The following is a 16,984-nucleotide window of genomic DNA, read 5'->3' on the forward strand; positions in this document are numbered from 1 at the left end:
AAGGGCTTCTCCGACTCACTTTCCTCAGTATTCTGTGTGGACCATGCTTCCCATGTTCCTCCATTTTTTGTCTTTTGTCTGCCTTTTATTTTCTGCCATTTTTTTTCTTCTTAGGACATACCCACCCCCCCTCTGTTTCTATGGAAACTCAATCTTAGGATTTTTGGGAATTCCTGTTCTATTTCACTGTTATTCACAGGGCTGTAGGCCAAATTTCTGTGGCAAAGCCTTTCCCCCCTTTTAATCTTTAGCCAGGACCACTTTCATGCCTCCAGCTTTAGATGTTATCCGTTCCTGGCACCTCTACTGCTGTGTCTCACACTGGTGCAATCTCACCTTAAGGTGACCCTGTTTTTCTTCCCAGTTCCTGGCTTGTTCTCCAGAAGAGTCCTGCAGACTGTTCAAAGGCCCATGTCAGAAACCTGGCGGCCACTGTAGATGCATATCTGGACTTCTCATGCTAAATCCATCATGATCTTTCTCCAAAACAGAGCCCCAGCCCTGGCTTTTCTAACTGTTCCCCCGAATAGTGTAAGGACTGTCAACTAGGTGACTTCAGTAGCCTATGGGTGTTCACGTTTGAGTTCTGTTAAGAAGCGACCAGCCTGACCTCTTAAATATTCCAAAACTCATTCTACATTTGACATAAAACCTTGCAGCCACATAACATTTGACATAGGGAATTCACACTTCCTCTTTATCTCTCTGAGATGCTATGTGATCTGACCCCAGGTGCCTCCTCTGACCTAGTGTCATTGGTCCTGATGAACAATGGTAAATGCTTCTTCAAACCCTTGAACATCTCTCCACACACTAAATCAATGAGACCTCCACACATCTACTGCTCTCCTGGAATGTTCTTTTCCACATTCTTTCACACTTCTCTGAAATATGTACCCCCTCAGAAATTTTGTTTTTCAAGAGAATTTCTCCCACTGTTCTCTTTCCAAAATGGAAACTCTCCTCCAAGTGTGGTGTTCTAGATCATCATAGACAGTGCTTCATAGAGCTAAACACAGTTTATAATGGTATACTGAAAGGTAGTGTAGGGTGACCAAAGGCACAGTTAGCTTGAGTCCAACTCTCACCGTTTGCTAGTCACGTGTCTAGGGACAGATTATTTTAGAAATAGATTTTTTTTCACACAATATATTCTGACTAAAATCCCCCCAACTCCTAATTCCTCCCCATATCTCGTCTCATCAAGTTCTACACTTTTTCTGTTTCTCATTAGAAAACGAACTAGCACCTACTGAATAATAATATGGAAAAAATACTTAGGATAAAAACAAACGAATCGAAAGAGGACAAAAGGAACAGAAGAAAGAGGGTCAAAGAAAAAGCACACACAAAAAATATAGATACAGAACACACGGGAATCCTATCCATACTCAAAAGCTATAATGTATACTCAAAGGACCTGTAAGGTAAAATAAAATAGTAGTAAATAAATAATAAACTCACTGGTACAATATTAAGAGACAAAGAACTTCCAAAGATGCCCATCAGTTCATTGTATGTTGGACATATTTTTTAAGGTATGTGGCTAGGGGTAACCTTAGTTTGTTTCTCTAGTGAGAGTCCCTTGGAGAAACCTTAATTTTTTTTTATTTGCAAGTACTTCTCACTTCAGCTCTATGACTCCACCTTGTGCAGACACATGCAGGCGTATGCATATGGCTGCAGTCTCTGTGAATTTGTACGTGTGATGATGGTGCTGTGTTTAGAGGGCCATGTTCTCTTGGTGCTCTCCATCCCCTCTGGATCTTACACTCTTTCTGCCTCCACTTCTGCAGTGTTGCCTGAGGCCTGAAGAAAGGGATGATGGAGACATCCCAGTTATGGCTGAGTGTTCCTAGGGCTCTCACTCTGTACATTTTAGGGAGGAGTTAGTTAGCCTCTGTGTGTGAGTGTCCTTGGCAATCACATTATGACAATGTGAATGCCTGTGTTGTAGGAAATTTGCAATGAGAAAGTGATTATTATTTTAGTTAGTGGTAAATACTCCATAAGTATTTGTTTACAAATATGTGGTGTACGTGTGTGTTTGTATGTGTGAAATTTGCTTTATGTCTGAATGCATGGTTATGTGTTGTGATTCCTGGTTGCTACTAAATGTTTATTTGACAGATGAATATTGCACTGCATCTTATAATTATGTCTAGCAGAAGAACATCATGCTCTATTTATATGATATGTAATCATTTATAATGTAAGCATTCGAATTATTGAATTATGTTTCTGATTTACAATTATCCTTCAGCAATTTGTCTATCTGCCCCCTTTCTTCTCTCAAGACCATTCATTATTTTCATTTTACACATCCCTGGACCTCAGTGTCAAGGAATCCTCCTCAAATTACAGATTTAGTGAACAATGGGACAGTTCTTTTCATTTCAGAATCCGTTGTTCTGAGGCCTTCTGTGTTCTCATCGTCTAGAAACACCAAGTGCAGTGTGTGAACACTTTCCCTGGAGTTAGAGAACTTCCCTGTTGATAATGTTGATACTTTGTTCTAGGCGAGCGTCACTGGACTTGGTGCTTGTCCGTTTATCACCCATCCCTACTTATAATGGTCTGTTTGTACAGCATATTGCCTCGGTGATTCTCCAGCATTCTTGCTGTGTGCTCCCCTGAGGAGTTATGTTCCTAAAAGGCTTCCATTGCTTTCGGTTTTCTTAGAAGTCTCCCTGTGTTTAGTTCCCAAAGAAATACTACTTAATTACAGAATAGCATCTGCCGTATCATCCTTATATCCTTATTCTAAGGACTCCTTTCTGGTGAGTAACAGTTAAAAATTTCTCCTTTCCATCTGTGTCCCAAGCAAGCAGGCCACTTCTGGGATCTTAATATATGAAAATTGAAAGGTTCCCCACCAAAATCAAATCCCTAATTTAAAAACAGGGTTTAGGAAGGCAAGTACTCAAGGTTATAGTAAGTGTAAACTGCCACTCGGTCCTTAGCACAATTTGTTACTTGGACTTTTTTCTTTTCTTTTCAAAGGAACACAGTACAATGAGCTTGAGATGCCTGCAAATGAGATTTGATGAAATTGTGCAGTTGGCTTCCATGTCCATTTATACACTCTCTGTTTACTCTTTGCAGTTTAACAGCAATGCTCAGGACGTAAGCTGTTTCCAGCACCTGGTCCAGGCGAATGTGAGAAACAAGAAGGTGTTGAAAGATGCTGTAAATAACATCACAGCCAAAGGGATAACAGATTATAAGAAGGGCTTTAGCTTTGCGTTTGAGCAGCTGCTTAATGTAAGTGTCAGTGAGAAGCCATTTTATTTTGTTTTTAGACATTCTGGTAAAAGTCACTGATCACCATTGAAATTTGCAGACAGGGTATGTTCAGAGATTAGAGCCATGGTTGAAGGTAACAGATGTGTTAGTCAATACTTGGGTTTCCATTGATTCGTTAGAAACTTTTACTGTCAGTGTCCTTATGGGCTTGTCAATGTGCTGAGATAATATGAAGTAGTATCTTGTCACCAATGTGGGGAAGGTCTTCTTTAATTTCTGGACCAAAAGATGGACTTTATCATCCTTCCAAAATGAGAGTGTGGGCCTTCTGTAGGCTATAACACTACCAAGGTATCATTGATAATTTAAAAAATATAATTGCTCATTTAAAGGCCAAGACTGATGATCTCAATTACAGGAGGTTCTCAAGGACTTTGGAAGAATGCCTACTGGAATTGCACTAAATTGCACAGTGACATTTGATGACATTGATAGAAGAACATAGTGTATATTTTCTCAGTAACTTTATAATGATTTCATAGTGAAAGGATAGTAGTTTGAAGACTAATTTAAATGAACTCTATGACAAAAATTAACTTATTATTCTGCTTTATGAGGTCTTTAGAAAAATTTAAATTATGTGGTAGTCTCCCATTATAAATCCTTCAGATGAAGCAGTAGGCTCCCATTTTACTTTTAGATAGCAGTACGCTACAAAGTTGACATTTTCAAAGAAGCTGAGCATTCAGAAGTTAGTGCAATCCATTTTTCTCATCATTTAAGCAAACACATTCCATAATAGTAGAAAAGCTAAGATTGTAACCTGATGCCTTCAACAAGTCCAACTTGATAAATTAAAGTGTTCATCTTAATGGCCCTCTAATGCTAATTCATTATTTTATGCTCAGTTCTTTGAAAGACCTTAAAGGTTAAGAGGATTTATAGCCAGAATTGAATCTTGCAGGATTAGAATCTGTGTGGCAGGTCAGGAGAGGACAAAGAGGAGAAAAGATGTTCAGGGAGTAGGTTGCAGGCACTTATGGAGCCTGAGGAGCACTGTGTGAGAAACTCTGCATGAGTCTGCCATCCCAAAATATAAGGCAAAAGTAATGGGGTGACCATGGAGCGAAGAAGAGGAGTATCTGGAAAAGGATTGAAAGGTTAATGTGAAAAGTGTGAATTATTTCAAGTGAATGTTATTTGTTTGCTTCTGCTATATAATTAGGTATGTAAAAGAAACATTTGCTCATACAAAACCCAACTACTGCTCAGTCACTGGGGAATTATGTACTTGGTGCTGTCTAAATACCACATTATCTTACTTTTTGTGGGGCTTGTGTTGCTTTAAGAAAAACTAACATTGGGCTGGAGAGATGGCTCAGAGGTTAATAGTATTGAATGCTCTCCCAGAAGTCCTGAGTTCAATTCCCAGCAACCATGCCGTGACTCACAGCCATCCATAATAAGATCTGGTGCCCTCTTCTGGCATGTATGCATACATACAGAGTACTGAATAATAAATACACAAACAAATAAGTAAATCTTAAAAAAAGGAAAAAAAGGAACATTAACACCAAACCAACAAAATGCTGATTGTATACAAATTAAATTATTATGAAGAAAATATAATCTGGACTCTATTACAGTTTAAAACACAATGGTCCAGGAAAGTGTCCATTACAGTGGCATTTGATGGCAGGTTTGAAAGGAATTTGGCTATCTATGTATCAAGAGCTAAGGCTGGCCTAATCCACAAACCTGATATTAGAACATACTACTGAGAAGACATTTTGTTTGTAGGGTGTCATATGAGCTTGCTTTTTTCATATTGGTTTTCTTCTCCTAATTTTCATTATGGATAATTGGCATGTCTATTTTGAACAGTATAATGTTTCCAGAGCGAATTGCAACAAGATCATCATGTTATTCACAGATGGAGGAGAAGAGAGAGCCCAGGAGATATTTGCCAAATACAACAAAGACAAAAAAGTGAGTGTTGTTTTATAGTATTTTAATTTTAACATGTAGACGATTTTTATAAAAGTAGTCTGTAATCATGGTGAGGGAATTTTTTTTCTCCAAAATGTTAATTGCAGTTATAAAATTAATATGTTAATGGTAAAACAAAACTTTTTTTTTCTTCAGGAAACCGAGAGCACCAAGCTACAAATACATTAGTCAGATATTGTAGATTTATGGGTTCCATTGGATTCTTAAATCAACAGAAGAGAGAAATGGGAAGAGTATGGGAAAACAAAACAGTTTCAACCTTTCTTGGATTATGCCTTCTAATCATTGAAATTGATAAAAAGGCTCAATATTCTAAATATACCAAGAAATTTCTACAGTGATGTTTTATATAGATGCATAAACCATTCACAAGAGTAAACAGATACAGCCTGCTTGAAAATGAACTCAATGGAAATCTTACGATGAATTACTTGATTGGTACAATAATTTAAAGAATGCTATCCCAAACACCATGGACAGTAGGAGTATTTTACAATTAGAGTATGTTCATTTCTTGATCTGTGGTAGTGAGGCAGGGTTGTAGTATGGTTACAGGTTCATGCTTTAGAGTGTTATTATATTACTAAAACCTATTAAGATTGTAACTGCCCCATCAAGGCATCTTACCAAATATTTACATGTATTTTCTTACTGACACCCCACATTTATAAAAGACACTAATTCCCAATCTATTTTTCTAAAATGGTAAAGGAACATCTTAAAAGTCATTTGGGGGGGGGAGATACAATGACTTTCTTATGCTTAAGAAAATTATACACTTATCCTAATGAAGACTATATCCTTCATCAACCTCCAGATAGCTGTGACTACAGCTGTTTTTTGTTCTCTTTTTGATAGACAATTTTACTGTTTGAGAAGATTTGGCTCAGCAGTAGCTCCAATTAGACTGTTTTATAGCTATTTGAGTCATTTAGGTCAATATTTTGCATATGCTAGAGAGGAAAACTACAGACAATCGGTTGCTTGTAGAGGGAGAATCAGTCCACTCTAGGTATGAACCCCAGAGAGGTTAACCAATCCCAAGAGGACAACCCTAAACATATATGAGCAAGATTAAATTATTTCATCTGGTTCTATTTATAAACATAGATATATGTCTCTCACTTTGTGTGTGTGTGTGTGTGTGTGTAAATTATAATTAAAGTATAAAAACCAATGAATTTTAGAAGAAATGGGAATAACACAATAAGAATAGGAGGGAGGAGGGTGATGAATGATGTAATATGACATTCACAAAAAATACATTTAAAGAAGCCATTTCTTTGTTGATTGCAGTTTTACTCAAAACATAGGCTATAGGGACAAGTCAAGCTACCTTCTGGCAAATAGACTAATAAACCATGCCACATACATGCTAGGAAATTCTAGTTAGCCTCAACCAAAGGGAATTCTGTACTATTGTCAAACCTTGATATCATGCTTAGTGAAATAGACTATTCACATACGCACATGCAAATAAGTGAGTAATATATGTTTACACATACATAAGGAATCTGTAGCAAGTTCACAGTCCATGAAGTTGCCAGGGAAGGGAGAGAGAGGAATGGATAATTATCTCATTTTAAGTCTGTGAACACTAAAGTTTTGCGAAACACGTTGCTGCATTGCAGCATTATAACTGTAAAAACAAAGAAAATACTTTGCTTTTGAGTTAGATACAGTTTTATTATTTATTTTATTTTTAAAGAGCATAATATAATTACTCTTTTCCCCTTCTGTTTCCTGAGGCAATATTGTGAAAGAGAGGATATAAAGGTTTTAAGAGCAAAAAGTTGAGGGAGATTTCTGGAGATAGGTGTGTCTTAGTAATGGCAAAAGCTACACTTCTAAAGTCTCACCAACATGGCCACTCAAACAAGAGCTGAAAGTACATCTTCTTAAAAGCTAATTGAGGGTATACCTCAAACAGTGTGGTTTTTTTTACCACAATAATGCAAAAAAATTAAATATGTAAATATTATAATGTCTTAAAAATTTGTGATCTTTAAAAAACATACCTGTACTTGTACTTTTTCCTCCCATCCTCTTGTGGTATTAACATGATCAATGAATGCTTCATTTTCATTCACTTTCCATCTAGATGACACAAAAGTCATTCACAACAGCCCTGGTAGGTGTGATGGGATGTCTGGACATCTGATGAATGAGTCTGTGCATACACGGCACAGTTTAATGAAGCCAAGGCTGTGAGAATTAGAACAAAATGTTTGGGTTCTTTTTATGGAATGTCATACTCTTGGGAATCAATCTACTTGATTACAGATAGGCAGAGATTTAAAACCAAATCCATGTTAATCTCCCGGAGCAGCTGTTCCAAATTAAAATGCATTCACTCTCTAATCTTTACCTGTAGCAGTGACATTCCTTTGGGCTCACCCATGTGTATGAGACCTCCTTAAAAATGGTGCCAAAACTAAAATGAGCTCTACCAACGAGAGCAACCTAGTGAGTGAAGGAGAGTAAAGCCAGACACACAGCTGAGAGATAATTCCCAGGACAAGAAAATCAAACATATTTGCTTTTCTCTAAGATAGCAATAATTGTTTGATTGGCAATGCACACTAAGACTACCTCTCCAGGTAGAAAATAATTCTCTTGTGGTTTACTTAATTTTTTTTAAAAAAGGCATTCAAAATTAATATAGTGAACATTTCAAATTATCTAAAAAATTAAAACAGAATTGGGAAATCACTTTTAAACTAAGGGATACTCAGCTATGTAAAAGTTGACAATATTCATTGTTGTAATTTGTTTTTAATAATTTACTTTTAAGTATCTTTCTTATATTGTCTTTGCATCTAAGTAGAAAGGCATTCTCTTCTGTCTGTATAAGTCCAAAGCAAGTCACAAGTATCTGAATGTATATTTGGGTTTTATAGTTATTTTTTTAACTGACACTAGGAAAAGAATTCACAGGAAATAATTCATGGCATTTTCTACTTTTTTTGCACCATCCTTTTCCATCAGGTGAAATTATAGCCTTTTTAAGGAATGTTCTGACAGAAGTAATTAAGGCTGTTTAGCTTATAAAATATTGAATGTCACTTACCAATTACATCATTTCAAAAATCCTTTATTTTGGATAATTTTGCACTTTCAACTCGTCCTAAGAGTTAAGCATTGGAATAAGAACCACATACCTTTGTTTATAAATCTCAACATGGTTTATGGTAGAGTCAGGATACAGTTGAGACAATGAGGTACTGGACTGTCCTATGCAGAAATTATCACTTTAAATGGAATGTTTTGTGCAAAGTGTGTGTTTGGGTATGAGTGTGTATTTTTGTCTCTGAAATCATTTGTTTCTCATTTATTTTTCATTGACAGCTATTTTCTACAGTAATAAAATACTTACCAGGTACATTTTGTTTAGATTTGAGGAATATCACCTTCATGCACTTTAGATTTTAATTTAATATATAAGTAAATCTCATGCCAAATAAAATCATTGCCTTAAGTACCAAGTATATATTATAACATATAAACTTTAGATACATAAAGTTCACTTCAACTTTGTTTTAGGTATAATTATATCCTGTCAACCTGGAATCTTCCATTGTTCAGACATTGCTAGAAGGGCCTATGGTTTTTGTTACTGTTTCCATGGCTGCCCTCTGTTTTGAGTAAAACTCTGCTTCATAAATACTTCCTCAGAAGTATCTCTGCCAAGCCTCTCTCAAGTGGTCCTTTCACCTGAACCAGTTGAAAACTTATATCCTCATATGTTACCTGGAGCCTTTATTTTCTTCTAGAAGCTTTGTGAAATAGGGTGATATAAAATATCAAATTATCTTACTAAGCCTATTAAGAAATTTATAGCTAATTACATAGTGCTGACTTATAGTAGCTTCTCAGTTTTTATGAGTATGATTATATATACTGAATATACTTCTAAAATATAGTAACATCACATATATCAGAAAACATTCAGCAGACTTATAATTAATAAGTGGTTACTGTTCAAATAATATTCCATTTTTTTCATTGGCATTTTTAGTAAAAATCCTGTTATACTCATTAATGTGTCTTCCTTTGAAGGTAGGGAAGGTCATATGATTGGTCCTGATATTGTTTTTTACTCTCATCTGTCCAATATACAAGGTTCCTTTAAAAATCTCATCATCAATGCTCATAAAGCACTTTTTACTATCCAGGAAGAATTAGTTATATACAGTGTCAAGATGATCTGAGTCACTCTTACATTCTGAAGTCAGATGGCGATAGTCTTCACAGGATAACAGATTGTTGGAAATCCATTATTGCTGTAGTTTGGTCCTACATTGTAAAGCACAGTATATGTGTATTGACAAAGGGTGTTGCAGGGTATTCAATCACACTGTGAACCCTGAGTCTGCATTTTCATTCACTAAATAGAATCAACCTTAGGTTGACAGAAAGTAGTCATAGAGAGTCAGAATGAGTCTGGAAGATGGATAGTGAGATGCATAGGAAGTCATAGGGAGGGACTTTGAGGGTGATAGTCATTTTTAGTTTGTCAGATGCTTTCTTTCTGAGACTCCTCAACCTCTGTGAGATAACAGGTTTTCACTCCAGCCTCTGATTCCAAGTCATAGAGATGAATAGAATGATAGAGATTTAGTTAAAAACTACATTTGTTGGCAGTAGGAGGAGGTGGTTGCTGCCAGTAACTACGGAGCTGCAATTATTGGAAAAACAACCAAAGTGGGGGATTGGGAAGTCTTCCTTCTAATCCAATAGCATGAGTGTGAGTCATCACACTGGCCAACAAGGCTCCAGTATAACCCTAACATAGGAGCTATGCTGTGCATGCATTTGCAGCATACATTAGAGAAATCTTAACCTGTTTGTTTAAGATGGTGGGCGTGAATCCTATATGCTGTTTTTCTGGTTTACCACTTGCTTTATGTTATTTACTTGAGCAGATTCAAACAACATTGATTAAATGCTTCTTCTGTCAGACCTTTAGAACCAAAATGGGTTTAACTTATGTAGACATAGGTCATGTAAGTGGCATTGGCTCCTTACTTAGCATTGGAGTTTGCTACTGTGTTTAGCTACTTTAAGTTCTTGATGCAAGAAAGGCTTATAACTTGCTATGGAAAATGAATTATGAAAGTTAGACTGCAGCATTCTAAGATAATAGTGTAGTCAACACCTTCTTTATTACTACAGCTGAGACATTCACAGCTTATGAACTCTATATGTCATGAAGACTTTATTTACCATTGGAATACTCACATGATGAAAGTGTCATCACCAACATATCCATTGCCACATTGTTAAAACAGGAAAGCCAAAATAGGAGACAGCAAAACATTTGTTGAAATTCAGATATGTGGTAGATTCAGTAATTTAAATCATTGCTAGTCTAAGTTTGACAGCCTCATACAGAATCTATCAGCACCTTTTCTCTGGCCAGCCCTGAAGCTAACCACTCGTCCACATTGGAGCCTTCCTCCTACTCAGACAACCTGATATCATCTTCTAGGATTCTCCTTGACTCTGTAGCCAGGCTGTAGTCAAGATGCATCACCAAAGCTGTGCAGGCTGCACATACCTTTCTGATCCCTGTGTTTTAAGAAATAAATTTTGAATATGAATTTGGACTTTATTTATTGCCTAATGTTATAGAACTAGAAACAAGGACTGTTCAAATGCTCTGTGCTTAAACATGTTTGTGAATTGTGGAAATCACTATAGCATATTTTCCTAAAGGTTTTCAGTCCAGTGTAGTATTTTGATAGGCTTAATCCCAAAAGTTTGAATTCCCAGAATGGATTAATAAAATCTATCTTGGATATAATTTTTCTCACATGTTTCAATAGCTGAAGTTTTTATCTTAGTTTTACTGGCTTCCCTTTTCATAGACTCATCTCTTTTATTCTTTGGAGACTTGCCTATTGTAAATTAAACTTGAACTCTGGGTAACTGATAATTGTTGAGGTGACAGTTTCCAGTAACTGGGTTCTGCTGGGAAAAAAAAAAAAAAGCTAACCATGTCTGTTTGGGAAACTCTTAATTGAAGAAAAATATTTTAGATTTCAACAAACAAGTCAGAAAATTTTACAAAATGGTTTAGCAGAAGCAAGAACTGTATGATAAAGTTATAAGTCAGTACTTTATTATACATTTGTCTATTTTTCACAGTACTCAAGAATGTCTCACACATGCCAGGCACTCATTGCACCATTGGGGTTACCATTATATTTAAACAGTGAAATTTGGTGCTTTGTTCAATCAAGTAGCTTAGGTTTGTAATTAACTGAGTTATTGGAATTATAAGAATCTGTTCCAAGAAAAATCAAATTGTAAATTGTATGTACTTTTGATTGTATATATGCATGTATGATGGGTGGACCTGTGAGTCATCGAGTATAGCATTATGTATGGAGGGCAAAGGACAAGTTTGCAGAATCTGCTTTGTTCTACCTTCCCATGATTTCCAGGGTTCCATTCCTCAGGGTGGTTGCTGCAGAATGCACACATCTTCACCCGCTAAACCATCCTACCTGCCCAAAGAAATAGATCTCTAAATAACTGAAGGTAAAACACACAAATTTACAAATAATAAAGCACAGTTTGAAGTTTTTTAATTTCATTAAATCAGCTCCCCACATTGATACTACTTTGCTTATCACCCATGTTAGAGTAAGAATGATACAACTAATTAAATATTCTTATGTTTGCTTGACATTTTTATTAAAGTAGAGAGAATATTTCTGTGCAGTGAAAAATAAAACTGATATGAATTTGCCATGATAAAAATGGTCCAAAATACAAAGTGCACATTGAATACCAGTGTTCTTTAGCTCCGTTCTTCCCACATTATATTAAACTGACATATATGAAATGTGACAGTAAAAGATGGTCTCTAGTCCCTCTGGAGAGGAGAGAGCCCTACTCGACCCTTCATTCTTTCCTAATTTAAGCAGTCTTCACAAATACGAAAAAAGCTATGAGAGATGTTAAGTTGTACAGACTTGGAACTTAAACTCAATTTATTCTATGCTATTTTCTCACATCATTTTCGGGCTCTAATTTTTGTGAAGCCCTTTATGTTTGTGTATGTTTTAAAAGTGGCCCGATGAAGAAGATTTTAGTAACATCATCCATTGAGGAACATTTAGTTGATTTTCTATGTACATTTCACTTTGAAAATTTCTGCTGTGCCTCTGATAATTACATGAATTGACCTCATGATTATAAGTACTCTCCTGGCATGAGTAAACAAATACCCCCAACAAAAGCCTAGATGATACAATATAGACATTGTGTAATGGTAATGTGATGAATTTGCCTGAATGTTTAGCTGAAGGTTTTTAGCTCCTCCAAGTCTATACTCAGAATTTTGAGTTGTCCTATTTATCTGTATTGGTTTTTAGATAATTTCATGCAATACACAGTAATAATAACTGTGATATATACAGGACTTTGTGAAGATAATTTGCTATAAAATTTACAATGTCCATCTTTCGGGTGATCACTTCACTTTTCAAGAATCTTAAGTTTAAAGATGTGGGTAGCACTGGAAACATTCAAACAAGTAACCATATACTAGTTAAGCAGGTTATGTATAAGATATACATTTCTTAAGATACACACGCACACACACACACACACACACACACACACACACACACACACGGATGCAGTAGCAATTAATGAATAAAAGAAGTCATGAATTTAAAGGGCAGCAGAGATAGGAATATGAGATAGTTTGGAAGGAGGAAAAGAAGGTTAAAAAATGTAATCTGAGTTTGGAAGGGTGACTCCACATTACAGAGTTAGTTCACAGACAGCTCCACTGGGTGGCAGCAATACAGTGTGGAAAGGGTAGAGGGAGCCCTGAAAGCCCCAGCAGGAGCCAAAGCACAGAACTCACCATTAGTTACTCTTATTTATGCGCTACCACGTGAGGATACTGACATTCATAAACTCAGAATTCTCCATGCTTGATTAGGTTAAAAAAAATTAAAACAAAAAACAAACACAGCAATAATATTTGATTTGAACAGTATCTTAGTGGAGAATAGTTTCACTGTGCAATGCAATTACTTTTATATCCATTTTTCATTGTAATGTGTAAGATGCTAAGTTTTGAGTAGAAACTTTTACTCGATTAAGTATTCAATTTCAAACATTATAATGTGGCTCTTGATATACAGTTAGTAAACATATATTGTGTGCTATCTCCATAAAATTAAATGCAAAATAAGCATCTTGGGTATAATAGGTTTTATAAACACCGTGACTATGATTCAGAATTACATATTCTCGTAAATTATTCAAAGTTGAATTTGTGATTCACAGCATTTTAGTAACTACTGGAAAAATAGCACTGTCATGCATGTCTGCAGCAAGGCAAAAATACTGCAGAAACTTAACATTTATCGTATGCAAATGCCTAACCTGTTAATGCAACTTAGACTTAAGTCAGCATGCAAGGGAGAAAACAAAGAAAGGCGAGGCAAAGAGAATCTTAGAACACTTAAGAAAGGTGAGCTGTGACAGAACATACCCCACTCTTTCATCCTGAGTTACAAGCCCCACATACACATCCGTGGAAGTCGGGTGAACTCACTCTGGTCAAACAAATAAGGCACTAAGTCATTCTGCTGTTTTCCTTTTTTAAGTTAAATGTTTATTTGCACTGCTTGAAGGATAACATCAGTCAAAATAATCACACAGTGTGGGTCTAAGTATAGTCTCCATGTTATTAGAAATATAATTCACTCGGCCTAATTCCTTATTCCTTTGCACTGTGCAGTATCTTCTGGAAAGTATTTTACCGTAATTGTGTTGTGGTCACAGGAAGAACTAGATACAGCTGTGCTGTAATTAAATCTGTGAGGCATGCCTTCTCACACTATGAACGACATGCCTGAGAGCAGATTCCTTAGGGCACACCAGTTAAACTGCATTATTACTCAGGGTGGTCAGCCTTATAAAAATATTTCTGTTAGGAACTCAACTCTGTGAGCAGTAACATTTTGTAATATAAGAACAGCCTCCTAAATGACCCAATTGAAAAGGTGCAGATAGTGAAGCACTGTGTGTGTGTGCTCACGCGCACCCTCGAGTGCGCATGATAACACCCTAGATGGTAGATCAGGTAAGAGCAAGAGGGCCCAAACCTCTCCTCAGTCTTGTCACTACCCTTATAATTTGTAATTCAGATGCAAGCTGGGTATCAATATAAAAGATTTGAAATATAAGGCAGAAACAAAGAACATAGCTTGATCCTGTCTCCATATGAACACAGCAAACAGATGTGCCCATCAAATGGTGTCTTACGTTACTAGCTAAGGCAAACCTGGGTGACTCAAAATTGTGGGTCAGATAAACCCTTGCAAGTGAACAAGCACTGTCCCAAACATGCAGCTGACAGCATAGACTGTTATAGTGTTTATGACCTAAACCCAAAGGAAGTAAGAAAGAAAGAAAAAAAGAAAAAGTTAAAAAAAGATTTTTTTGTTCTTGTGGTCTCTTGTTTTTGTTTTATTGAGATTTGTGCTCAAGATTCATGTGCCAAACAGAACAAAGGAAACTGTCAGAGCTGAGGAGAAGACTTGGGTTTTGTAGAGATTCAAGCTCAAGCAAGGGGATCTGAACTTGGATCCCTAGTACCCACTTAAAACCTGGAGCAAGGCAGGAACATGTAATCCCAGCTCTGGAGAGGCAGAAATGAGTGAGTTCTCAGGGTAATGATGGACAGCCAGTCTAGCCAATAGTGAGGCTCAGGTTCAGGAAGAGACCACCCCACGCCCAAAACTAAGGTGGGCAACTGAAAAAGAACTTGATGCCAACCTCTGGTCTCCATATCCATGTGCTCATGAGTACCCTGCCCCTGGGCACAATGGCTGCTTCATGTGAATTAATGACAAAACAAACAATAACAAAAGAAACAACTAGCAGCTTAAGTATTTAGCACAGTCAACCACTTTAAGTGATATTAAACCACAATCTTAAATACTGCCCAGTTTGAAAGTAGAAAAACCAGCACTAATATACTTGCCTCCAGTAACTATGGGGGCTTTTGAATCCATTTGCATCACCAATCGCCTAAGCAATAGAGACATGTCTTTACTGTGACTGCACAGGTAGGTGAGATGTCTAACCAGGCTCCTGCAGGAAGCACTTTCGACAAAGGAGACCACAGTCACTGTCCAGGTACCCAGCTTGCAGACTTGATGCGGGACACGATGTTTCTTGTCCCACTGTGGTTCAGGTCTGTTCGTGGTAGGCTGTATTGTTTCCCTCTAGTGCCTCAGTATTTGAGTTGCTTTATTAATTTTGCTGCCTGAATGTGCTTTTATTTGTTTCTGCTTCAGCAATTTTGTTTTGCTATTCAGTTGAATTTACCTTGACCAATTTTTCGATTTCCTTAGGTCCGTGTGTTTACATTTTCTGTTGGTCAGCATAATTATGACAGAGGACCTATTCAGTGGATGGCTTGTGAAAACAAAGGTAATACATATGTTCTCTTGAGCATGTCTTATCAGAAGATAAAATACTTTGATAATTATTGTTAGGTCTTTCCTTGCACTTAAACTAGTGACTTTACAAGGTATGGAATAAGAAGTAGATTCTAAGTCTTCTTCCTATAGAGAACACGTACAACAAACTCTGAGATTAGTGCACACTCAAACATCTGATCCTGATACTGGGACAGATGAAGAGATGAGTGATGCTTAATGATATAGAGCTGATTTGTTCTAATTTTTTTTCTAAATGACTGGATTACTGTTTTTGAAAACAATCTTATACTTTTCCTCAATATTCAAATTTCTCACAGTGAGCTATTTTCTTTGTACTCAGAATAAAAAGAAAGTCATTTGAAGAGTAAAATGTTATAGCAGAAAAGATAACCTATATACATCCCAAAACTACATTTAGCAAAACATATGCATATAATATTTGTATATATCTGTACTTTTAATGTTTATCTAGTGAAAAAGAGTTTAATAGTTCTAGTTTCCTTACTGCTTTGTAGAGGAAAAGTTATTTTATGTTACCTAAGAAATATATTAAAATTTATCATAAATTCTCCAAAGTGATTGACAATACTCGCTAATCAATATTTTTCTGATTTTAACATTTGTATTTATATTTTAATAAATGTTTATATTATTTATCTACTTGCTCAAGTTAGAAAAAATTACCTTTCCTCCTATAAAAAATATAAAGCTATTTTTATTGTCCTATAGGTATAATATTTATAATTTATAATATGTATATGACTTTTAGGTTATTATTATGAAATTCCCTCCATTGGCGCAATAAGGATCAATACTCAGGTATGGTTATCTAAAAACTCTTAAATATTTTTCACAGTTAAAGATATTTTCCTGGTTTAATTAGTTCAATCTAAAGAGAATAGTTTAAAATAGAAAAAAAGATTTACATAATGAATGCTTATACAATGCTGTCTAATATGATATTTATTGGTTTTATATCCTTAAACATCTAAAACTTGGGTAAACATATATATATATATATATATATATATATATATATGAGCTTGTTATTCTTGGGCATTAAATAGGTCATAGAAACTGGATAGTGAGAAATTTATTAATAATCTCATGAAATTTTTATTCAATTTTAAGTCACAGCCATATAGAACACTAAATAGTAATTACTCTGGGTGAGTGATATAATAAGCTCTATATAGGACTTGAGTTTTCTGTACATATTCCTGCAAATCTATTTAAATAAAGCTAAA

General features: G+C 35.8%; 1 protein-coding gene across 1 annotated transcript in view; it reads left to right on the forward strand.

Moving 5' to 3' along the window:
- The window catches only part of LOC127218679 (voltage-dependent calcium channel subunit alpha-2/delta-1-like), a gene marked incomplete at its 3' end in the record, with an annotated part of 106,604 nt that overhangs the window by 66,045 nt on the left and 23,575 nt on the right, over positions 1-16,984 (forward strand). Inside the window, 4 exon segments of the mRNA XM_051179698.1 lie at positions 3,106-3,264; positions 5,131-5,235; positions 15,648-15,726; positions 16,507-16,556. Coding sequence (XP_051035655.1) covers positions 3,106-3,264; positions 5,131-5,235; positions 15,648-15,726; positions 16,507-16,556 — 393 coding nt within the window.

Source organism: Phodopus roborovskii, unplaced genomic scaffold (genome assembly GCF_943737965.1).
Source record: "Phodopus roborovskii unplaced genomic scaffold, PHOROB, whole genome shotgun sequence".
Classification (NCBI taxonomy): Eukaryota; Metazoa; Chordata; class Mammalia; order Rodentia; family Cricetidae; genus Phodopus; species Phodopus roborovskii.